At 33.0% G+C, this 25,074-nt stretch overlaps 1 protein-coding gene across 4 annotated transcripts in view; it reads right to left on the bottom strand.

Moving 5' to 3' along the window:
• The window catches only part of qua (villin like protein quail), an 81,220-nt gene that overhangs the window by 28,375 nt on the left and 27,771 nt on the right, over positions 1-25,074 (bottom strand). The window contains exons 1-2 of one of the 4 annotated variants that reach the window (XM_073971041.1): positions 8,431-8,731; positions 3,426-3,629 (exon numbers count right to left, since the gene is read on the bottom strand). The exons of 1 other annotated variant lie outside the window; for it this stretch is intronic. In XM_073971041.1, coding sequence (XP_073827142.1) covers positions 3,426-3,449 — 24 coding nt within the window. In that variant the 5' untranslated portion in view covers positions 3,450-3,629; positions 8,431-8,731. Of the gene's footprint in view, positions 1-3,425; positions 3,630-8,430; positions 8,732-25,074 lie in introns of those variants that run through there. 2 more of the 4 variants (XM_073971042.1, XM_073971043.1) reach the window with 2 other exon arrangements.

Genomic DNA, 25,074 nt, shown 5'->3' with positions numbered 1-25,074 from the left:
TGCCCCTCAAAAGACTCATACCTAAAGGCTGAGGGTATAAAGACAAGTAAGAAAGCATCAATCAGCTGTGCCGAGTGAAATATGCACTTAGCCTCGGATCTAAAGAAAATAAGCAAACACAATATTTCCGACGTCTATATTTAAAAACGATCCCATACGAGACCTTAATCTGCTCTCTTTCCAAATCAATATTCGGATATAATTGGAGGTTGTAATAAATAATACGATGCACAACGTTGGGACCAAATCGGTTTCTGCCTTTGAGTGTTATCTTACGTATTACCCAATTTAGTTGATACCGGCAGGCTTTTTTGGAGATTTTGGTCCATTATCTCAGGAAAAAATTGCACCGTTGTAACTGGGCCCGCAAGAAGAACTATTTGTGTGGTAGGTATAGGAAGGACGGGACCGATATAGTCAAAATTCCAAGCTGATACATGACTAGCTGAAATAATATCATGTGTAAAGTTTGGACTCAGGAATTATGGGGGAGGTACCCGAAGGAGTGAACCGATATGACATATCTTCTCACGCAGCCGTGAGAGCCCTCTTGTTACTCTCTTTGACAAAAATCTTCTCTCCAACCATAAAAAATATGTTGGCACCCAATCAAATAAAATTGAGATATGTTACTAATGTTGCAAACATATATTTGTTTGGACCCAAACATATTATGTTTATATTGTATATATGTTTGCAACCAGTCCCAAACATAAATTTGTTTGGATCCAAACATATTTCTAATACATATTTTTCTGCTTGTAGTGAAAATAAAAAAATGAGACGTAACATTCGTGATTTTGGCGAGGGTATTGAAAACAATCGTTATGCACTCAATTCTGGGTGTTGGTGACTCTTGGGGAGAAGGTGTAAGATAAGACAAGGATTTTGGAAATTCGTACTAGATGGGTACGAAAATACTAAAATGCACTAAAATTTGTGTGTTGGGTGAACGGATAGACTTGCATTTTGCATACATGTACGAAATCACACGAAAGTATTGAAATGTTTTAAATTTGGTTTCATTTGATATAGTGGAATACTGTACTTGAGTAGCAGACTCATTGTTGAAGTGTAAAGTGGAGATAAGGTGAAGCTTTTGAAAATTCATACGTATATACACTCCACGTCAGTAGAATAGAACACCTAAGTTTTTGTTAATGTTAGCTTATTTATCCCAAAACGAATGAATCTGCGTTTTTAATCTTGTGGGGATTTAAAGCCTATGATGTTCCGGATCAAACACAGAAAAAAATGTCTTTCTAGCTCTTCGCGAAATGATTTTCTGATCAATTTTCCGATAGTACTACGAAAAATAGGCATTTATTTTTGGTCATCAGGATAGAACAGTTACATTATTTTCGCGAATTTTTGAGATATTAACGCCGAATTTTCTTTCAGTCGATAAAGCAAGGCTTTCTAATCATTTTTACCAAAGAAAACCTATAAATTATTCCGCGGACACCGAAATAACAGCGTAAAAGGGTTTAAATTGACAGATATTTGAAACATCTAGTAATATCAATAGTGGTCGCGCAGTTATGTCATATTTCTTCACAATAATATAGAATATGACACAGGCAACCTCGACGGATACAATCGAGTGCTTCGGATGCTGATAGGATGGAACATTATCAAAATAATTATGAAAAACGTCAAAATTTCTTATAAAAACCTTCATGTTTTCTTCAATAAAATGGTTTTTCTGCGAACAAGTCTGCCGTTTAAAGGTTTGAAAATATGCTCCAGATTTGGAGGAAGATAGTCTGATACAAAAACAACCGTTATTTTAATACACTGAGGAAAATTTTAGTACTTTTTAAAACAACATGCGAAACCTAAAACCTCAATTTCCATGACTGTGTTTTCCCGCGAAAACGGGGCTTTTACATTTGCGAGCTCAGTTAAAAAAACAACTAATTCGTAAAATCCGGTATAGATAGCATAACCTGGTCCATTTATATTGGAGCATAACACTGTTGATAACAGTCGCGGACACCGAAAAAAGAACACATATAAAACTCGAAGTCAAAAGGGTGTGTTCAATTTGAAAAATGTGCTAAAATTTCCTCAGTGTATTAAAATAGCGGTTGTTTTCATATCTGATTATTTTCCTCTAAATCTGGAGCATATTTCCAAACCTTTAAACGGCAGACTTCTTCGCGGAAAACCCATTTTATCGAACAAAACATCATGGTTTTTATAAGAAATTTTGACGTTTTTCATAATTATTTTGAAAATGTTCCATCCTATCAGCATCCGAAGTACTCGATTGTATCCGTCGAGGTTGCTTGTGTCATATTCTATATTATTGTGAAGAAATATGACATAACTGCGCGACTCCTATTGATATTCCGATATGTTTAAAATATCTGTCAATTTAAACCCTTTAACCCTGTTATTTCGGTGCCCGCGGAATAATTTAAAGGTTTTCTTTGGTAAAAATGATTAGAAAGCCTTGCTTTATCGACTGAAAGAAAATTCGGCGTTAATATCTCAAAAATTCGGGAAAATATAGTGACTGTTCTATCCTGATGACCAAAAATAAATGCCTATTTTTCATAGTACTATCGGAAAAATGATCAGAAAATCATTTCGCGAAGAGCTAGAAACATAATTTTATCTGTGTTTGATACGGAACATCATAGACTTTAAATCCCCACAAGATTAAAAACGCAGATTTATACGTTTTGGGATAAATAAGCTAACATTAATAAAAATGTAGGTGTTCTATTCTACTGAAGTGGAGTGTATGTACAAAAAGTACTAATTTCTGTATCGGCAGAAATTCAGTAGAGCAGAAATTCTAAAATTAGGTGCTGGGGTCAGAATTCTGGTGTTAGGTTGTAGGAAAGTTGTTATATTGTACTAAAGTTGTTACAAGGTACTTTTGGAAATCCATAGCAATAAATACGCTATGGATAGTACCAAATAGTACTAAATTTGGTTAAATGTTTCATTATGTGCACTGATAGAGCTTTCCTAGAGTCGTTGTTGGTGTCTATGGTCGAAGAAGGGTGGTGGTTTGGAAACTAATAGCATCTTATTTTATCATCGCTTGCTAGTTCGGAATAAGTCTCAAGGCTCATACGAAAATTTATTCAGATATGTATGTATATTATTAGCAGCCCCCTAAAGCCTTTTCAAAGTCCGGCTTCAAGAACTTTTGTAGTAACCACATTTGTAGGGTAAGGATGAATGTGATTAAACTAAATTCGAATCTTCTGATACTTTATGCAGCAGTAATCATGTTTAGACCTTTTCACGATCATATGTAGTTCAAGAGACAAAAAGAAAAATCCACATTATTCCTTATCCCTGAGTTTTTATATTAATCCTAAGAACTTCATTTCAAAATATAACATTAAATATAACATTATGTCAATTTAATCTAATATCCCGCGTTAGGTGTTTGTAATAATTACCATTTCTTTTGATGAGATTTCCATGCTGTCTTGTTTCCTTTCTCCAATGGTAGTGATAGAATTTTTAGCAGATTGAATTAGTGGAGAGTGTAATGTCACACCCGCGAAAACTCGTTGTGTCACTAATAGATCTGTGGTATTGGTTTATTTATGCAATTATTTATTTTTTAGCTTTTATGTTCTTTCTTAAGTCACAGAATATCACTACAAATTTAATTTTAATTTTTCAAAAACAATTTATTTATAACTCAAGGAATGTCATTTAAAAAAGTAATAAGAATAATTGAAGCAGGGGTGGGAAAAATATACGTCAGGGTTTGGGTTAATTTTATATAACAGGATGACCCAAAATGTCGGATTAAATGAAAATTAATGGAACTACATGTATTTTGTTTTTGTTTTTTTTTTTTAAACGCACACGCAACACGCTAAGTTATAGGTTTTGCCCTCACATCAAACAGGGACTGGATTATGTTCTATGAAAATTTGAAATTATAAATATTTTCTTTATAAAAAGTTTCATTTGACATTTATTTCCTTTATAAAAGTTTTATTTATTTTCATTCAAACTTTTCATAAAACAAGAATTGAATCCCAGCAGTGAGGTCACATTAGGCAAATATTTGTTCCATCGACGACTGGCAGTGTGCGCTTACTGAGAACTAGAGAGCGTTAAGGGCTGAGTACATAAGCTGCCTTGCCTGCTTACCTTGCTTGCTTCTGATAAATGAATAAAAAAGAAAAGGGCGATCCAGTTCGAAATTTCCTCGGCCTTTTTTATTCTTTTATTTTTATTATGTCAGAAATGAAGCAGGAAAGCAAGGCAATCAGGCAAGCCAGCTTATGTACCCAGACCTTAAAAAATGCATTGAAATTTATACTCACTTGCTCTCAGTAATCGCACACTGTTGGTCGCTGGAGCAAATATTTGCCTAATGTGACCTAACCCTAAAATTAAAAAGCATAATTATGATTGAAAAGTTCAAATAAAGTACAGTACACATTGTTAGTTTTGAATGACGATTTTTTGCAATTATCGATAGCTGTCCAACCGTCCAGCAGCCACAAAATATTTTGTGGTTGAATGATGGATGACAAAAATGAACGGCCACACCAGCAAGCAACAACAAAGCTGTCATTCAAAACTGACAATGTGTACCCAGCTTAAAAGTTGACAGCACTCTTGCTATCGGTCGATAACTTAGCGAAAAATCGTTAATTACTGTAATAAAAAACATTTTAATTTTACCGATTTTTGTCGCTAACTACAAAAAAATTAGTTATGTGTCATTTCTGGTAGATGAATAAAAGACAATGTGTTGCCAAGTTTTCCAGAAATGACACAAAACTTTACTCAAACGTTGGATGTTTTTAGGGCTTTAGAGAATCGCACTACAAATCTTAATAAGACTTCATGTGGAAAACTTCTTCGAATGTGTTTTCATATTTTTTAATTAAGTAAATGAAACATTAAACGGTATTGACACCGTGACTGCCTCAAAGGCATGGCGATCATTAAATGCTCTTGAATATACACATTAGGGCGAACCAAAAAAATAATTTTTTGTTTGTTTTTGGAATTCCTAAATTTTTTCCATGGTTTAATAAGAAAGGTTAGCCAAAGCTTTATGTCAATTTAATTTTTTTCATTCGAGTATGCCTAAAACTTCAAAACAATATAAACAAACTGTGTATGTGTGTGTGGTGTTTGAATAATATGCCAAACAATTTTAAAAACAATCGAATTCAATGATTTTTAAAATTGTTTTTAGACCATTTGTATGGAAGAAATTGGTGAGATTTGCATTGAAACAATCAGTTTATCATATTCATAAATCGATTATGTGAAGAAAACATAACTCTTCATTCATTTTTCGCGTTTTTTATAAAATGCTCAAAAAAGTTCATTGTAAACAAACCCACTTGTTGCTTTTATTTTGAAGTTTTAGGAATTCAAGAAAAACAAGTGTTCTATAGATTTTTTTCATTTAAATCTACCTCTTTACTTATACCATGATTTTTTCCATTTGATCGAAAAACTTTACATATGACATTTTATGACGATCGGATAACGTTAATCAGTGCCTCCCAAGCGATAGTTGTTTCTATTGTATTGTAATTGACGAAAAAACTTTACCAGTTCATTATTGTGGCTGAAAATTAAATCCTACAAAAATTTTTGAAAATCGGTTCGGATTTTAGTATAGCTAAATAGGGCCCAAAATACCCAAAATCGACCAAATATGCATATTGGAGTCGACACGCTGATAAGGTGTATGCATCAGCTAGTTAGCTCCATCTGGCAGAAAGAACGCGTACCCGACGATTGGAACCTGAGCATCCTGTGTCCCGTCCATAAGAAAGGAGATAAGACTATATGCTCCAACTATAGGGGCATAAGTCTTCTCCCTATCGCCTACAAGATAGTGTCAGGGATATTGTGCGAACGACTAAAGCCCATGGTCAACGAAATAATTGGACCATACCAATGTGGCTTTAGACCTGGCAAGTCCACCATTGACCAAATATTTACCGTGCGGCAAATCCTGGAGAAGACCCAAGAGATGCAGATCGACACCCACCACTTTTTTGTCGATTATAAAGCAGCCTCGACAGCCCGCTACATTCAAAGATATCCCCGCAAAGCTCTAACTGACACAAGATCTTCAGTTAAAATAGGAAAGAACCTCTCCGAAGAGTTTTGTTCCAAAAGAGGTTTCAGGCAAGGAGACAGCCTTTCGTGTGATCTTTTCAACATCCTGCTAGAAAAGGTTATACGAGAGGCAAAAGATGCGGCACAATCTACACCAATGGCCACATGTTACTTGCTTATGCTGATGATATGGACATCATGGGACGATCAGCAAAAGAAGTAACCGATACCTTTATTAAGGTCGAAGAAGAATCTGCTAAAGTGGGTCTGGCGGTAAACGGTGAGAAGACCAAGTTGATGGTGTCGACGCGCAATGCGTCCATTGAGATCGGACCAACTGTTGAAGTTAGTTCCTATAATTTTGAGGCAGCAAAAGACTTCGTATACCTCGACACCGCCGTAAACACAACAAACGAAATCAGTTGTGAAATAAAAAGAAGAATTGTATTGGCCAACAGATGCTACTTTGGCTTAAGTAAGCACTTTAAAAACAAAGCCACAACTCGTCAAACAAAAATAACGCTTTACAAAACACTGATACTACCCGTGCTGATGTATGGTTTCGAAGCCTGGGTATTTGCGCAAGCAGATAAGGCAGTGCTTGGCGTGTTTGAGAGAAAAATTCTTCGAAAGATCTACGGACCGATCTGCGTTGACGGTGAATATCGACGTCGTATGAACCACGAGCTGTATCTGCTATACAACACGACATCAATATTGTTAAACGTATCGAGATGCAGCGATTGCGTTGGCTAGGCCATATAATAAGAATGAGCGATGATGAACCAGCTAAAAAGGCGTATAAATTCCAGCCACAAGGCGGTGCACGCAGAATTGGCAGGCCAATGAATAGATGGCGCAAACAAGTGGATGAAGAGATGACAAGGCGCGGTATTCCAGAAAGCGAAGCACTAAACAGAGGGAATTGGAGATCTTTTCGTAGTTCGGTCTATGGAACAAATGTTCTGTAATGGGCCAGCTATGTAAGTATGCATATTGGCGCTATGTATATCAATATCCGATCCGATTTTAACAAATGTTTCACCATAGGTCCAATACAAATTACTATAGAAAAGAAAGATTGCTCGGGAGGCACGGGTTAAAGTTAACCAATGCCATATATAAGGTTTTTGGATGAAAGTCCCGGTCCACACTAAAGCGATTTCAATGAGATAATTTCAAAACAGTTTTGATTTTTAAATTGAAACTCAGTCAATCCGATGAATATGGTTTATTTTCAAAATTGTTAAAAAGGAATTTTGAAAAAAAGAACATTGTGTTTGTGAAGAAAAAAAAAATAAGTTAATTCTTTTTTAGAGGAAAATTTAATGATTTCGGTTGCAGATTGAAGGCTGATTGAGTGCTTTGCTACATACTTATCAAGCACACACGTAAAGAAGGAATTCATCGGCTGGACAAGCCAATTTGATAGTGTTGGACCGCTTTAGATCGAGTTCCATACTAAAGTAATTTTATGAAATTGCTGTAGTGGGGACTCGATCTAAGAAAGCATAATTTCATGAAATTGTTTCATTGAAATCGCTCCAGTGTGGACCGGAACAATTGGAAAAATTTAGGGAGTAGGAGTTCTAAAACTTAAAAAAATTTTTTGGTCGCCCTTATATACATACATGCATATGAATGTAATTTCTGAAGAATATTTATTAAGTCCATATCATGGTACAAATACACAGGTAGCCGCATCGGCAATTGTTGGTAACATAAGATGTCAAAATTTTACATCAATTCAATGCAATTGACACATTATGTTACCATCAGCTGGCTTGATAATGCTACCTGTATTATTGTACCATGGTCCATATTTATACTAGGCAATTTTCCTCACGGCAATTGTCAGTTTGATGGAGAGAGAGGTGAGGTATATGGTAACCCTTTGCCTCTCAACACCCTCTCTCACCGACAAACTGACAATTGCCTCAAGGAAAATAGCCTAATGTAAATATGGACTAAGAAAACTTCTTATAATAAGGTCGGATTCTTTGTATATTCAATTGAATCTCTCTGCAATTGCAAATATTTTCAATATAAGAAGTTGATTATTCTTAAAATCATAACATTTCAATTCGAATTCAATTTAATTTTAATTTAATTTGTAAACATCATTCTGGGACACCCTGTAGTTTTTAGTTTTATTTTAATTGAATCTCTTCGCAAATATAAATATTTTCAATGTAAGTAGCCATTATCCTTAAAATCAGGAAATTGCAATTCGAATTTAAATTTGCTTTTTTTCTTTTGTCAAAATTTCACTTGATCTTAATTTCTTTTTTTTAATTTTTAACAAATTACTGTGACATATATTTTCACGAATTTCCCACTTAATTAACTAACAACAAACAACTTTGTATGTTCAAACACTGACGACTTTCCACAAACGCCTTTTTTCGCTTTTCTTATTCTTGTTTTTCTCTTGGCTTTTCACTCACTACGGACACGTTATTTTACGTTTTTTGCGTTTTTCATTTAAGTTTCCCGGAGTTGAACATCATTCATGGTTGAGCACTAAACTTCAACTGCCGTTCGTATGAAAAATCTAAAAATTAACTTTGTTTTGTTTGTTTTTGATTAAAACGCGTTTTATTATTGTTACCACCAGCACCAACAATACAGGAACCAACAACAACAATTGACTAAATAATACAACCAGCCAAGTTAACAGCCAACTACCAACTGATGTTACTGTTTACCCCACTGATGGATGGTATGAATAAAGTTTAGTTGTGATGTTGTTGTAAGTTTTGGTATTATCATCTGCAACATGGCGTTGTTGTTGTTGCTGGTTGTCTCTTTCACATTTAAAATAGCTTCTTCCCCCAACTAGCAGCTGTGGCATGGAAATTTGAATGAAATTTTTTATCAGTTTTAATCGACCTATTGTTGTTGCAAGCTATTGTTTATAGCGGTAGCAACAGTGTTGTCACTTTAGCGTATTTTGTCAATATGAAGTAAGAGTACGTTTACATGTAAATAAATTTAGCTAATCCAATGAGTCTAGGGCAGGGGCGAGCTTCTTTGCTTTTTTGTATAGTGAGGGCGCCCACTGAGTTGTTTTTGCATTTGCTTCTCTCCCTCACGTACAGTGTAAGTGTACGTAAACAAACGATGAATATCATGTGGTTGTTGTTTTTTTCACCCATGCATAGGCATATGCTTTAGTATTGATGGAAATATTGTGGTCGACACTGGTCTAGGGCCATGTTTATATTATAGCCTTTTGCAGGGTTAACCTTCTTAATGAGGATTTGTTTGACGTATAGGTTAAGGAATTGACATTTGAATCCCAGTGGGTTTTTTAAATCCGGTTATATATAAACGTACTATAGTCTTCAATTATAAAAAATGGTCATGAAAATAGGCAACACCAATGACTTCTATTGATCGTTAAACGCCGTTTACATTAAACCTTCATAATGAGGATTTATTTTGACGTATACGTAATGTATTTGACATTTGAATATAAATGCGGTTATACGTAAGCGCCTTATTATTTTCTGACCTAAAGATTATTAGTTTTCATTACATTCATATAAGTTTTAAACCCTTAGTTTGTAGATTTTAGCGTTTTTAAAATATTAACACCACTCAAAACAACAAACATTTTACCAACTCTCTGCAACACGACAACTTTACCTTTGTCGTTTTTTATTGTTGCGTTTTTTTCTCCTTCTTCATGGTTGCAACATGAATTTGAAAAGCAAAAGCGGTGAATTTATCAAATGCTTATTTGTTTAATGTGAACGAACAGTGGGAGACGAATTTTATTTGTTCCATAATGTAAGTAACGCAATTAACTGTTGTTTTTATTTTTTGTTGGAGTTTCTTTCTCTTGTCTCATGTTGGGCGATGATGTTCATCGCTATTAATGAAAGTAAGTCGCGCAATTAACTCAAACCTTTTTAGTTGGCCAACTTTATGATTTACATGCAATGTTTTAAAGTAATATTAGAAAACGCCTTTAAAGTTGTAAAAACGAGTGTTGTATTAGAGTCTGGAAGATGGCAAACATGAAATTTCTATTGCGATTTGTAGGTAAGAAATTGTGTTTTTTGTAAAGAATATTTTAGGAAATTTTCTGATAGTGATTCATTGGATTAACTTCGTGCATCTCAGTAATTAGAAGAATTTAAGCAGGCGGATGCATTATGGTCTGAATTACCAGGAAATGTAAGCCAACATGACGCTATGGGTTAAACCAACTCTGACTAAGCTGCAACAACACCCTCATCTGTTCTCACGACATAAAATTTTTGTGTTTTAGTTTCGTAGGCACTTAGATCCCATAGCTCACCAATCGCCAATATACTCCATCTACCAACAAGCCGTCAGTGGCTTAGATACATGTCCTGTGTATCTAAGCCAATTGAAAGCCTGTGCCGCATGTTGGGTAGATGTTTTGCACGGTGTCATCGATCCTTGCCCTATAGGAATTTAGACGGATCCCCATCTCGAGCGTAATTGAGCCAAAACAAGTAAATAAGTATCAGTCGGTTTTTGCCGCAAAGATAATCCCTCAGCCAGTGAATTGAAGCTTTCATCTATTGACAATATCGAATTGAATACCGGCTACTCAACCGAAATTCTTTTTCCCAATAATTATGTATAGCCCGAAACATTTTCTTAAAAAAATCCACGAGCCTGAAAAATATTCTTAAAAAAATTTACGAGCCTGAAAAATATTTTTAAAAAAATTTACGAGCCTGAAAAATATTCTTTAAAAAATCCACGAGCCTGAAACATTTTCTTAAAGAAATCCACTAGCCTTAAAAATATTCTTAAAAAAATCCACAAGCCTCAAAAATATTCTTAGAAGAATCCACGAGCTTCTGAAATATTTTTAAAAAATCCACAAGCCTCTGAAATATTTTAAAAAAAAAATCCTCGAGCCTCTGAAATATTCTTAAAAAATATACGAGCCTCAAAAATATTCTTAAAAATCCACGAGCCTCTGAAATATTTTTAAAAAAATCCACGAGCCTCTGAAATATTTTTAAAAAAATCCAAGAGCCTCTGAAATATTTTTAAAAAAATCCACGAGCCTCTGAAATATTTTTATAAAAATCCACCAGCCTCTGAAATATTTTTAAAAAATACACGAGCCTCTGAAATATTTTTAAAAAAATCCACGTGCCTCTGAAATATTTTTAAAAGAATCCACGAGACTCTGATATATTTTTAAAAAAATCCACGTGCCTCTGAAATATTTTTAACAAAATCCACGAGCCTCTGATATATTTTTAACAAAATCCACGAGCCTCTGAAATATTTTTAAAAAATCCACGAGCCTTTGAAATATTTTTAAAAAAATCCACGAGCCTCTGAAATATTTTTAAAAAAAATCCACGAGCCTCTGAAATATTTTTAAAGAAATCCACGAGCCTCTGAAATATTTTGAAAAAAATACACGAGCCTCTGAAATATTTTTAAAAAAATCCACGAGCCTCTGAAATATTTTTGAAAAAATCCACGAGCCTCTGAAATATTTTTAAAAAAATCCAAGAGCCTCTGAAATATTTTTAAAAAAATCCACGAGCCTCTGAAATATTTTTATAAAAATCCACCAGCCTCTGAAATATTTTTAAAAAAATCCACGAGCCTCTGAAATATTTTTAAAAAAATGCACGAGCATCTGAAATATTTTTAAAAAAATCCACGAGCATCTGAAGTATTTTTAAAAAAATCCACGAGCCTCTGAAATATTTTTAAAAAAATCCACGGGCCTTTGAAATATTTTTAAAAAAATCCGCGAGCCTCTGAAATATTTTTAAAAAAATCCACGAGCCTCCGAAATATTTTTAAAAAAATTCACGAGCCTCTGAAATATTTTTAAAAAAATCCACAAGCCTCTGAAATATTTGTAAAAAATCAACGAGCCTCTGAAATATTTTTAAAAAAATCCACGAGCCTCTGAAATATTTTTAAAAAAATCCACGGGCCTTTGAAATATTTTTAAAAAAATCCACGAGCCTCTGAAATATTTTTAAAAAAATCCACGAGCCTCCGAAATATTTTTAAAAAAATTCACGAGCCTCTGAAATATTTTTAAAAAAATCCACAAGCCTCTGAAATATTTTTAAAAAAATCCACGAGCCTCTGAAATATTTGTAAAAAAATCCACGAGCCTCTGAAATATTTTTAAAAAAATCCACGAGCCTCTGAAATATTTTTAAAACAATTCAGGAGCCTCTGAAATATTTTTAAAAAAATCCACGAGCCTCTGAATTATTTTTAAAAAAAATCCACGAGCTTCTGAAATATTTTTAAAAAAGAGCCTCTGAAATATTTTTAAAAAAATCCACGAGCCTCTGAAATATTTTTAAAAAAATCCACGAGCCTCTGAAATATTTTTAAAAAAATCCACGAGCCTCTGAAATATTTTTAAAAAAATCCACGAGCCTCTGAAATATTTTTAAAATAATCCACGAGCCTCTGAAATATTCTTAAAAAAATCCACGAGCCTCTGAAATATTTTTAAAAAAATCAACGAGCCTCTGAAATATTTTTAAAAAAATCCACGAGCCTCTGAAATATTTTTAAAAGAATCCACGAGCCCCTGAAACATTATTAAAAAAAATCCACGTGCCTCTGAAATATTTTTAAAAGAATCCACGAGACTCTGATATATTTTTAAAAAAATCCACGTGCCTCTGAAATATTTTTAACAAAATCCACGAGCCTCTGAAATATTTTTAAAAAAATCCACAAGCCTCTGAAATATTTTTAAAAAAATCCACGAGCCTCTGAAATATTTGTAAAAAAATCCACGAGCCTCTGAAATATTTTTAAAAAAATCCACGAGTGTCTGAAATAATTTTAAAAAATAAATAATTTTAAAAAAATCCACCAGCCTCTGAAATATTTTTAAAAAATACACGAGCCTCTGAAATATTTTTAAAAAAATCCACGTGCCTCTGAAATATTTTTAAAAGAATCCACGAGACTCTGATATATTTTTAAAAAAATCCACGTGCCTCTGAAATATTTTTAACAAAATCCACGAGCCTCTGATATATTTTTAAAAAAATCCACCAGCCTCTGAAATATTTTTAAAAAATACACGAGCCTCTGAAATATTTTTAAAAAAATCCACGTGCCTCTGAAATATTTTTAAAAGAATCCACGAGACTCTGATATATTTTTAAAAAAATCCACGTGCCTCTGAAATATTTTTAACAAAATCCACGAGCCTCTGATATATTTTTAACAAAATCCACGAGCCTCTGAAATATTTTTAAAAAATCCACGAGCTCCTGAAATATTTAAAAAAAATCCAAGAGCCTCTGAAATATTTTTAAAAAAATCCACGAGCCTCTGAAATATTTTTATAAAAATCCACCAGCCTCTGAAATATTTTTAAAAAAATCCACGAGCCTCTGAAATATTTTTAAAAAAATGCACGAGCATCTGAAATATTTTTAAAAAAATCCACGAGCATCTGAAGTATTTTTAAAAAAATCCACGAGCCTCTGAAATATTTTTAAAAAAATCCACGGGCCTTTGAAATATTTTTAAAAAAATCCGCGAGCCTCTGAAATATTTTTAAAAAAATCCACGAGCCTCCGAAATATTTTTAAAAAAATTCACGAGCCTCTGAAATATTTTTAAAAAAATCCACAAGCCTCTGAAATATTTGTAAAAAATCAACGAGCCTCTGAAATATTTTTAAAAAAATCCACGGGCCTTTGAAATATTTTTAAAAAAATCCACGAGCCTCTGAAATATTTTTAAAAAAATCCACGAGCCTCCGAAATATTTTTAAAAAAATTCACGAGCCTCTGAAATATTTTTAAAAAAATCCACAAGCCTCTGAAATATTTTTAAAAAAATCCACGAGCCTCTGAAATATTTTTAAAAAAATCCACGAGCCTCTGAAATATTTTTAAAACAATTCAGGAGCCTCTGAAATATTTTTAAAAAAATCCACGAGCCTCTGAATTATTTTTAAAAAAAATCCACGAGCTTCTGAAATATTTTTAAAAAAGAGCCTCTGAAATATTTTTAAAAAAATCCACGAGCCTCTGAAATATTTTTAAAAAAGAGCCTCTGAAATATTTTTAAAAAAATCCACGAGCCTCTGAAATATTTTTAAAAAAATCCACGAGCCTCTGAAATATTTTTAAAAAAATCCACGAGCCTCTGAAATATTTTTAAAATAATCCACGAGCCTCTGAAATATTCTTAAAAAAATCCACGAGCCTCTGAAATATTTTTACAAAAATCAACGAGCCTCTGAAATATTTTTAAAAAAATCCACGAGCCTCTGAAATATTTTTAAAAGAATCCACGAGCCCCTGAAACATTTTTAAAAAAATCCACGAGCCTCTGAAATATTTTTAAAAAAATCCACGAGTGTCTGAAATAATTTTAAAAAATAAATAATTTTAAAAAAATCCACGAGACTCAGAAATATTTTTAAAAAAATCCGCGAGCCTCAGAAATATTTTTAAAAAAATCTACGAGACTCTGAAATATTTTTAAAAAAATCCACGAGCCTCTGAAATAATTTTAAAAAAATCCACGAGCCTCTGAAATAATTTTAAAAAATCCACGAGCCTCTGAAATAATTTTAAAAAATCCACGAGCCTCTGAAATAATTTTAAAAAAATCCACGAGCCTCTGAAATGTTTTAAAAAAATCCACGAGCCTCTGAAATATTTTTAAAAAAATCCACGAGCCTCCGAATTATTTTTAAAAAAATCCACGAGCCTCTGAAATAATTTTAAAAAAATCCACGAGCCTCTGAAATATTTTTAAAAAAATCCACGAGCCTCTGAAATATTTTTAAAAAAATCCACGAGCCTCTAAAATATTTTTAAAAAAATCCACGAGCATCTAAAATATTTTTAAAGAAATCCACGAGCCTCTGAAATATTTTTAAAAAAATCCACGAGCCTCTGAAATATTAAAAAAAAATACACGAGCCTCTGAAATATTTTTAAAAAAATCCACGAGCATCTAAAATATTTTTAAAGAAATCCACGAGCCTCTGAAATATTTTTAAAAACTCCACGAGCCTCTGAAATATTTTTAAAAAAATCCACGAGCCTCTAAAATATTTTTAAAAAAATCCACGAGCATCTAAAATATTTTTAAAAAAATCCACGAGCCTCTGAAATATTTTTAAAAAAATCCACGAGCCTCTGAAATATTAAAAAAAAATACACGAGCCTCTGAAATATTTTTAAAAAAATCCACGAGCCTCTGAAATAATTTTAAGAAAATCCACGAGCCTCTGAAATGTTTTAAAAAAATCCACGAGCCTCTGAAATAATTTTAAAAAAATCCACGAGCCTCTGAAATAATTTTAAAAAAATCCACGAGCCTCTGAAATAATTTTAAAAAAATCCACGAGCCTCTAAAATATTTTTGAAAAAATCCACGAGCCTCAGAAATATTTTTAAAAAATCCACGAGCCTCTGAAATATTTTTAAAAAATCCACGAGTCTCTGATATATTTTAAAAAAAAATTACGAGCCTCAGAAATATTATTAAAAAATCCACGAGCCTCCAAAATATTCTCACCAAAATCCACGAGCCTCTGAATATTTTTAAAAAAATCAACGAGCTTCTGAAATATTATTAAAAAATCCACGAGCCTCCAAAATATTCTCACCAAAAACCACGAGCCTCTGAAATATTTTTAAAAAAATCCACGAGCCTCTGAATATTTTTAAAAAAATCAACGAGCTTCTGAAATATTTTTAAAAAAAGCCACGAGCCACTGAAATATTTTTAAAAAATCCATGAGCCTCTGAAATATTTTTAAAAAAATCCACGAGCCTCTGAAATATTTTTAAAAATTCCACGAGCCTCTGAAATATTTTTAAAAAAATCCACGAGCCTCTGAAATATTTTTAAAAAAATCTACGAGCCTCTGAAATATTTTTAAAAAAATCCACGAGCCTCTGAAATATTTAAAAAAAAATCCACGAGCCTCTAAAATATTTTTAAAAAATCCACGAGCCTCTAAAATATTTTTAAAAAATCCACGAGCCTCAAAAATATACTTTAAAAAATCGACGAGCCTCAAAAATATTCTTAAAAAAATCGACGAGCCTCAAAAATATTCTTAAAAAATCCACGAGCCTAAAAAATATTCTTAGAAAAATCCACGAGCCTCAAAAATATTTTTAAAGGATCCACGAGCCTCAAAAATATTGTTAAAAAACACGAGCCTCAAAAATATTGTTAAAAAATCCACGTGCCTCAAAAATATTCTTAAACAATGCACAAGCCTCCAAAATATTCTAAAAAATCAACGAGCCACAAAAATCTGCCACTGTAATTTCTTGCCATGATTGATGCAACTTGTGACTTGCTTAGCTGTTTGCCCCAGTAAGTAATATTGACGTTACCATTACGATCAGTCATGGCTTTTGTTCCAAAGTTATTGAAGATGAAACGGTGTTGTAATTAAACTCCAAACAAAGACAACGAAAAAAAAAACTATGAAAAAACCTTCCACTTGTTGATCACGTTTTTCCACGTAATTTTTCAGTTTTTTTCCTAAATACGATCACTTTAAAATCGCCAGAGAATTGTTTGTTTCTTTATTTCATTCAAAGTATTTGTTTGAATTATGTTACAATTTTACCGTAAGCAGGCAGCCATTTCAAATCATGTTTCATTTTATGTGAGCGCAATTTGACTTTGATTGACGTTTGGGAACATTAATTGAATGATTTATGATTGAAAGCATAGTGTGCGAATGATTCCTTTGGAAAGGATTTTAAATTGGAAATTAATTGACGGGCGTTTGTTGACCATAAAAAGTTTTGAAGACAAATGTTTTAGCAGATATCGCTTTGTATTACATTGGGGAAATTCGTGGAGATAATCCACAGAGATTATCGATGGTCATGATGTGTGGCAGGTTGAAGTAATTGAGGAATGAAACGGCATTGTAATTAGTTTAATGCCAGGGAATACTTAATTGGGGTAGACAATTTGGGCGCCATTTTCTTCACTACAATGAAGTTGTCTACCAGCCATAAGTTGTCAATTTTTATGGTATCGGTATTTGCGAAAGCCAAATAGATTTGAAGACAAGGACGTGCCTTAAGGTAATACCCTTGCTGATTTCGACTACTACCACCAGAGATGGCGTTGGATTGACGAAAATAAATCGCAAAATTATGATTGAAAAATGTTAAGAACGCTTATAAGATCGCCAAGTCTTAAGGCCAAAACATAATCTGCATTGCTTATGTTATTTCTGGTTAAAAGACTAAAAGTTAAAGGGCAAATCTGCTTATGTACCGAGACCTTAAAGTAGAAACTTGTTTGTTTTACGCTCAATTTCATGTAAATGATCAAAGGCCAGGTACTACCTAAAATAAATGCGATCTTTGATTTCCTGAATTTTTCAGTGTGTTCTCACCTTTAAGGCGCATATGCTTTATGACATTCTCGATTATGTCATGTCAGGTAAAGAAATATCGGAACTACATTAGAATTAGTTCGTACCTTAGCGCGATTGTAAACTGCTTCATACCAGATGTCATTGGGCGCCACGTACATATTTTGGACATCCTTCACTGAAGAGTATCATCTGTGGCAGTCTCATACCAAAGAAAAAATAATGATTGAGCTTCAATGCATCTGCTCCGCTGTGTTTCTTTTTTTTGGCCAAACAGGTTAAAGGCCTTTTCGTTTAGCCATAAAATGATGTTTTTAGATGCATCTCTAAAAACCATGAGATATTGTTGGCGTACAAAAACAAATATATTTTTCAAAATATTTCAATGTTTTCAAATCATGCAATGTTTTTTGTTGCTTGCACTCCAACCATTGCTGCTGTTGCATTTTTTGGTATTTTCATGATGAGTTTTGCATAATCTTTTGCATATCTATGCAGTATGTGTGCAATGGCTTGGCTATGGATATTGTTGTGAAATTATGATGTGGTCCATTATGATATATCATGCACCTATCCAAAATGCCTAAGCCAACCTGGCAGGTGATTGGTTTAGGCTCTACATCGTACATATTTGCGGCATACCATTTGGTGAAGTCAACATTTTTTCTCGGTTAATTATAAATTTGTTTCCAAAGCCATGTTATGGTAATCAGTTAGAAATACTCTCTTCGGAATTGAAAGTGATGATGCTTTCACAGGAGTTAACTGTTGGAAGCAACATATTTTTTAAAGATAAAAAAACTCTGACACCTACTGGTTTGTGGCCAGGTTAATTTTGTTTGTTACACAACTTAGCTGATGTCTTCATCACGGGAATATACATAAATAATTAAATAATGAAAGTAAATTGTTTTCGTACATAAAATTATTAAAATAATTATTAGAAATTACCGGAACAAAATATATTTTGTATAGTGTGTAACAATTTCCTCTGCCACAAAAGTTAGTAATTTTGTCTAATTTTTTGAATATGGGAAGTGATAACATTATGACTAGCTCCTTTCTATAGATAAAATTAGGAAGACTTGGAATTCACTTCGAAATATTCAATGCCGTTTACTAGAGCTGGCAAACCATCGATGTTCCCAACATTAGATATTTTCGATATAATATTTTAAAATATGGATTGCTATATATTATCGTTATATTGTGAACACCATTAATTTGGAGATGAAAATGGCGGAAATGTCAATGATTTTCTTGGTATTCTTACAAACGACTACGGGGTTTTTGTTCCGATAATATCAATAGGCAAAAATATCTATCGATATTTAATTTTAAAAACATAATCGATTTTATCGATAACGCCATCGATTTTTTGCCAGCTCTCAGGAAATGTCGCCAGTTATTTAGCAGGTTCTCCTGAATATACGCACATTTCCCATATATGTATGTATGTGCGTATAAATTATGTGTCTCTTAGAATCGCTATATCTAATAAATGGTTCGTTTTAGGTAAAAATCATAAAAACCAAACTTGTAGTACTTGGTATTTAACCGCGAATAACTTATTTTGCACACACGGAATCGATGGGGACTATTGAGTCGTTACTTCTAAAGGCAAATGTGTATTATTGGTATTTTAAAATCTATTTAGACTGGATTTTCAGTCGGGTTTGCCAACGAAGATATACCCTCAGCCTGTGTGAACCGAAATTATTGTATTATGTATTTAGGAGGTTTTCAGAATTTTGTAGCTTGCAGTATTTATCATAACGATTGTGGACGTTGCGTATAAATGCTTATGTCTAGCTAACAAAATTGATTTCGATTTAGCAGAAATTTCACGATGAGCAAAATGCCGACCAATTGTACACTCCGTTCGTAAGTTACCTGCTCATTAGTCATTTTAGTTGGTGCTGACAAGGTCATTCAGAACTTTTGGTCTATTATTTCATTAAGTATGGGCTTGTCTCTGAAAAAAATGAAAAGTGCCACCGTGGTGCAATGGTATGCACACCTGCCTTGCACGCTAAAGGTCGTGGGTTCGATTCCCAAGCCAGGTAACATCAAATTTTTAACGGTGACAAAATACCCCTCAGTGATGTTGGCGACATTTCCTGAGTATTTCAGCCACGTATAACTTCTCTACAAGTGGTGTCTTAGAACACGCCATTCGGACTCGGCAAAAAACAGTAGGTGCCATATCATTGACCTAATATGAATCAGGGTACACTCATTGATATGAGAGAAATCTCCCTTGTCCCATCTGGGATGTTTGTGGAACAATTATATATATATTTGAGAAGTGTGCTAAAAATCCGATATATGTAGTCCATATTCCAACCTGTAGTGCGATTCTCTAACTCATTTTTGGAGTTACCAACAAAAATCGGTAACATTAAAACGCAAAATTATGAAAGCTCAAATAAAGGTTGACAACATTTTTGATATCGGTAGAACTTTACGACTACTTTTTATTGCACGCGGAGAAAAAAATATGATTGATCCAACAATATTCGAAGATCAAAATATGTATTGTAAAGATATTGTTAGATTCTGCATGTAGTATGGTGAGGCCAATAATCGTTTTGTTACATACAACAATTGTTTTTGATATATCCAACAATAGTTGTTGTCATATCCAACAATAGTTTTTGTCGGCTGGACAATTTTTTTCTCTTTTCCTCAAAAATTTTATTCTCTTCTCTCGGTATTTGATGCCGTGGTGAAAAAACAATTTTGGTGAGTTTTGTTTGTATGAGCTCTTTTATCTTTGTGTTTTTTTATTTTATTTCATCTTTGTTCTTTTTTTTTTGAGTATGTACACCATGAGATTCTTGTTTTTATTTGCTTCTTCTTTCTCATTCTTCTTTGTGTTTTGATAGTTGAGTTACATCACAATCTGAGAAGTGTTTTTGGTCGTAATTTATGTTTTCTTTTCATATTTTTGTGGATTTATGGTATTCCTTATGTTGGGTAGGTGCTTGGAGGATGAGCGCAATGGAGTAGTTATGTTTCTTCATTCAATTTGTCGTCATTTTAGTTAAACCTGGCCATGTGGTTGCTGGATAGTTTGACACTTATCGATATTTTCGAAAAATCGACAGTCAAAACTGATCGTGTGTACCCCGCTTAAGGTGTAAGTGACAATCATACGGCTTTGAACTTTTTTTATAAATTGAATTGTAAGAATATATTAGAATATTCCAACATTTAATAAATAGGTGTCCAATCTGTTCTTTTCAGTACCGCACAATAAATATATGAAGTGTAGAACGTATCACATTAGGGGTGTCTTTTTACTTACTAAATGTTGCTGAAACATTTTTTTTCAGCAACTTTTCCTTTATGCAACTGTCAAAATCTGCAACATTAGTAATAATTATTACTAATTATCACGTAAAAAGACACAGCTATTATGTATAGAGTAATTTCGATGCCAATTAGAATTAAATTTTAAATCGTTGTCGTGAGCGGCCTATCTTGCTCTACAGCCTCAATTGTCAGAAAAGAGTTCATAAAAATATGCTCAAATGAACTGAAAGTGGATATTGGTGTAACTAGTACGAGGATGGTGGCATCAGGTAGACTATACGTATTCAGTCTTGAAACATGCAACCAAGCACAAAAGATATTGGCAGCAAAGAAAAACTTAAACGGAAAAAGAATTTTTATTCAGCGCGATTATACCGAAAGCGAGCAAAATACCAGGTTTAATATTAGACGAATCAAAAAGGAAGTTTTGCAAAGAAGAAATGACGTTAACGTTCGTTTGGCTGAATTCTCAATATACATTAATGATAAACGTTTTTATTGGTCGCAAGGGAAAATAATTGCCCATACAAACAGCGATGCTATTTTTTTACGTGAAATACTTGGCAATGATGTCTTCGATGTAATTTCTAAAGATAGTTATAAGAACATTGGTTATACTCACACTTCTACCTCAGAATAGCAATACGCATCGTACCATGTTTTAGCATACAATGTTTCAAATCTTCAAAGAGCGATAAATTTTGGAAATTTTTTAACGTATATTAATAAATTTGAGATCTTTTTTTTATTCGAAACCCACGTAGAAAGCAATAAAATACCATACTTTTCTTCGTTTTTCAAAAATTACTATACCCACTGGATAGAAGCTACTAAAATAAATCGCGCTGGCCGTGCAAGTGGTGGCTGCCTTTATGGATTTAAGAAGGATATTAAAAGTAATCTGAAATTAGAATTTTTTAATAGAATGGATTATACTGTATTATCTGCAAATATCAATGGTTGTGTTTTCTATTTCATCCCTTCATATTTAAACTGTACAAGATGGAAAATGGATTCAGATATTTTAGACCTCTTTTTAAAAGAGTTTAGTCCAGAAAACTTTTGTATTGTAGGTGATCTTAATGCACGAATTGGCACAGAGCAGACTCTAGATGAAAACTTGGTTATCAGTCTTCCACATATAAATGAATGTCGTCGGTCAAAAGACATATCGGTTAACGCTAATGGTAGAAAGTTACTGAGAATGATCGAAGATGTTGGAGGAATCGTTTTAAATGGTAGAACTAGAGGTGACACCGAAGGTAATTTTACATTTTGTGGAGTAATGGGAAGTTCCGTAATAGATTATTATATATGCTCATTTAATTTTCTGCAATTTGTCGATAGACTAAGTGTGGATCTCAAAGCCTTCTCGGACCATATGCCTCTTCATTTGGAAATTAGAATTTTAAAAAGTAGTCAATCAGATTTTGATACGAACCAACTTCCAGTACAAAAACTTCACTGGAACAGTATATATGCGGAACTCTATAAACGAAATCTTTCTTCTCTCCCCACAAATCAATTGTGTTCATCAAATAATACGGTAAATGATATGGTTTTAAAAATTGTTGCTAAAATTAAAGAAGCAAACATCGTAAAACGCAATAAATCGGTTTTTGAACCTCAACAAAAATGGTTTGATTGGGGATGCTATCGCCTTAGAACGACCATGATAAAAAACTTAAAAAAAAATATAGAAGATCTCACACTTTATTAAATAGAAAAAACTATTTCCTTTCCAGAAAAAAATTCCGGAACTTATGTTCCAAGAAAAAACAGTTGTTTTATGACAACAATCTTAAACAATTGGATGAAATAAAATGCAGTAAGGACTGGTGGCGCGTTTCTAAGTCCTTAAAAACACAGGAATATAAACCGAAAGGTAATATTAGCTCTGATAGTTTCAAACTTCACTTTGAACGTATTCTGCAACTTAGTAATGATGAACAATCTATAAAATGGTGCCTCCCGTTTTTTGTAGACCCCTAATTAGATTCTCCTTTTGAGTTCTGTGAATTGATATATGTAACAAAAAGGCTAAAGGCGAATAAGTCACCTGGCCAAGACGGCATACCCTATGAATTCTATAAGAATGCACCCCACTGCCTACTAACTGATGTCCTAACCCTTTTCAATAAGATATTTTTATTTGAAGACATACCAACATCTTTCAAGCAGTCTATACTGATACCACTCTTCAAGAAAGGTGATCCTAATGTTGTGACAAACTATAGAGGCTTGTCGCTTATGAATACCATTTCAAAAATTTTTAATAACATCTTGTTAAACCGTATTACAAGTTGGGTAACCAGAAAAGATGTACTCAATGAATTCCAAGCAGGATTCAGGAAAAACTATTCTACGGTAGACAATATTTTTAATCTTGTTAATACTGTATATCTCCACAATACCTACAATAAACATACTTATGCTTTCTTCGTGGATTTTTCCACAGCTTTCGACCTGATTCCCAGAAACAGTCTTTTCTTTAAACTTTCAAGTATGGGACTATCTACAAAGCTTATTCGAATTCTACAGGGTCTATACGATAATACATCAACTAAAGTGTGGGATGGTTACACGTTTTCAGAGTCATTCTCTGTTAACTCCGGGGTAAAACAAGGTTGCATACTTAGTCCTACCCTTTTCTCATTATATATAAATGATTTACCATATGTTTTACCGGGGGGAGTCAATGTCGCGGGGACTACAATTAAAGTTCTGCTTTATGCAGACGATATTGTGATTTTATCCGATACGCCAACACATGTGCAGCAAATGATAAATGCTCTCCATGAATACTGCCTTCAATGGCATTTGAAAGTAAACTTAACGAAATCAAAAATACTCGTTTTCAGAAGAGCCACTAGAATATCTGCAAATTTAAAATGGTATTATGACAACCAAGAAATTGAAATTGTGAACAGATATGTCTATCTTGGTGTTGATCTAACATACAATTTATCGTTCAAATCTCATTTAGAAACAAAACTTATCTCCTCAAAAATGGCAATCAACTCATCTTGGTCTAAGTACGTATCCCATCCAAAAATATCAAAAAACAATAAACTGAAAATTTTTAATGCGTGCTCCAGATCTATTATGGTTTACGCAGCACAGATTTGGGGATTTGAAAAGCATGAAGAAGTTGAAAAATTGCTAAGATTTTTTATTAAAAAAATGTTAAAGCTCCCTAATAATACCCCTAACTATATGATTCATCTAGAGACTGGTCTATCCACATTATATCTTGATACGTTAAAAATGCACTTCTGGTACATAAACAGGGTTTTAGGACTAAGCTCTCAAAGATTACCTCGAATTCTCGCGGAAAGAATTATTGAAGAAAAAATTTTTTGGGCGAAGGAATGGTTTGATTTATGTCAACAAATACAATATCATCCTCCCAATCCGAACACTCCATTAAGTATGTATTGGAAGGATGTAATTGTAGCATTACAATTAAAGGAGTACAGTGAAGCACGTAACAATGCCGAAAATTCACAATTCCACGATTTGTATGGCAAATTAGAATATACACAAATGGCAAATCTTACCAACAATCTGTCCACAAATATGACAAGCTGGATTATAAAAGCCAGAGGAGGTCTACTCAATTTGAATTCCAAATGTTTCACAAGAAACAACACGAATGTTCTTTGTATCATGATGTAATATGAATGCAATTGAAAATACAGCTCACTTTATCGGGGTATGCCCTATCTATTCTGAATATAGGAAAATATACTTTGGAAAGAATGTCCTTGATGAAAATGAAGTATTGTATGTCTTGAATGGTGAGAATTATATATTTTTATATAAGTATCTTACAGTTTGTTTTAAATATAGAAATCTTATACTCAATGAATATAATATCTAAAGCAACAAATGTAAGAAGTTGTCTTTGGATCTACTGAAGTAACAAAAATATGTCTAACAGCTAAAATGCTAAGCCAAATTTAGATGTAAATTACAAGAAACGAATATTATGTAGTAATAAATAATTTATGTATGAAAAATTTGTAATCATCTATTAACAAAATAAATAAATAATAAAAAAATCGTTTTATTTATTTCTTGTAATTTTTTTCTGAACTATTTTGTATTCAAATGTTGCCATTGACATTTAGTTCCCATAAAATTATGTTGTTGTTGTAAAATTGTTGTCAAGGCACAATTACCAAGGTAGTGGTATCACACCAGCTGTTCGAATATGAAATGTCAAATCCCTTTATAAAAATTTTTTTTGGTGTAATTTACGATTCCACTATCTGGGTAATTGTGTCATGCTCATAATA

Source organism: Musca autumnalis, unplaced genomic scaffold, assembly GCF_047663935.1.
Source record: "Musca autumnalis isolate F117 unplaced genomic scaffold, ASM4766393v1 scaffold_2, whole genome shotgun sequence".
Lineage (NCBI taxonomy): Eukaryota > Metazoa > Arthropoda > Insecta > Diptera > Muscidae > Musca > Musca autumnalis.
This window is presented reverse-complemented; position numbering and strand designations above follow the sequence as displayed.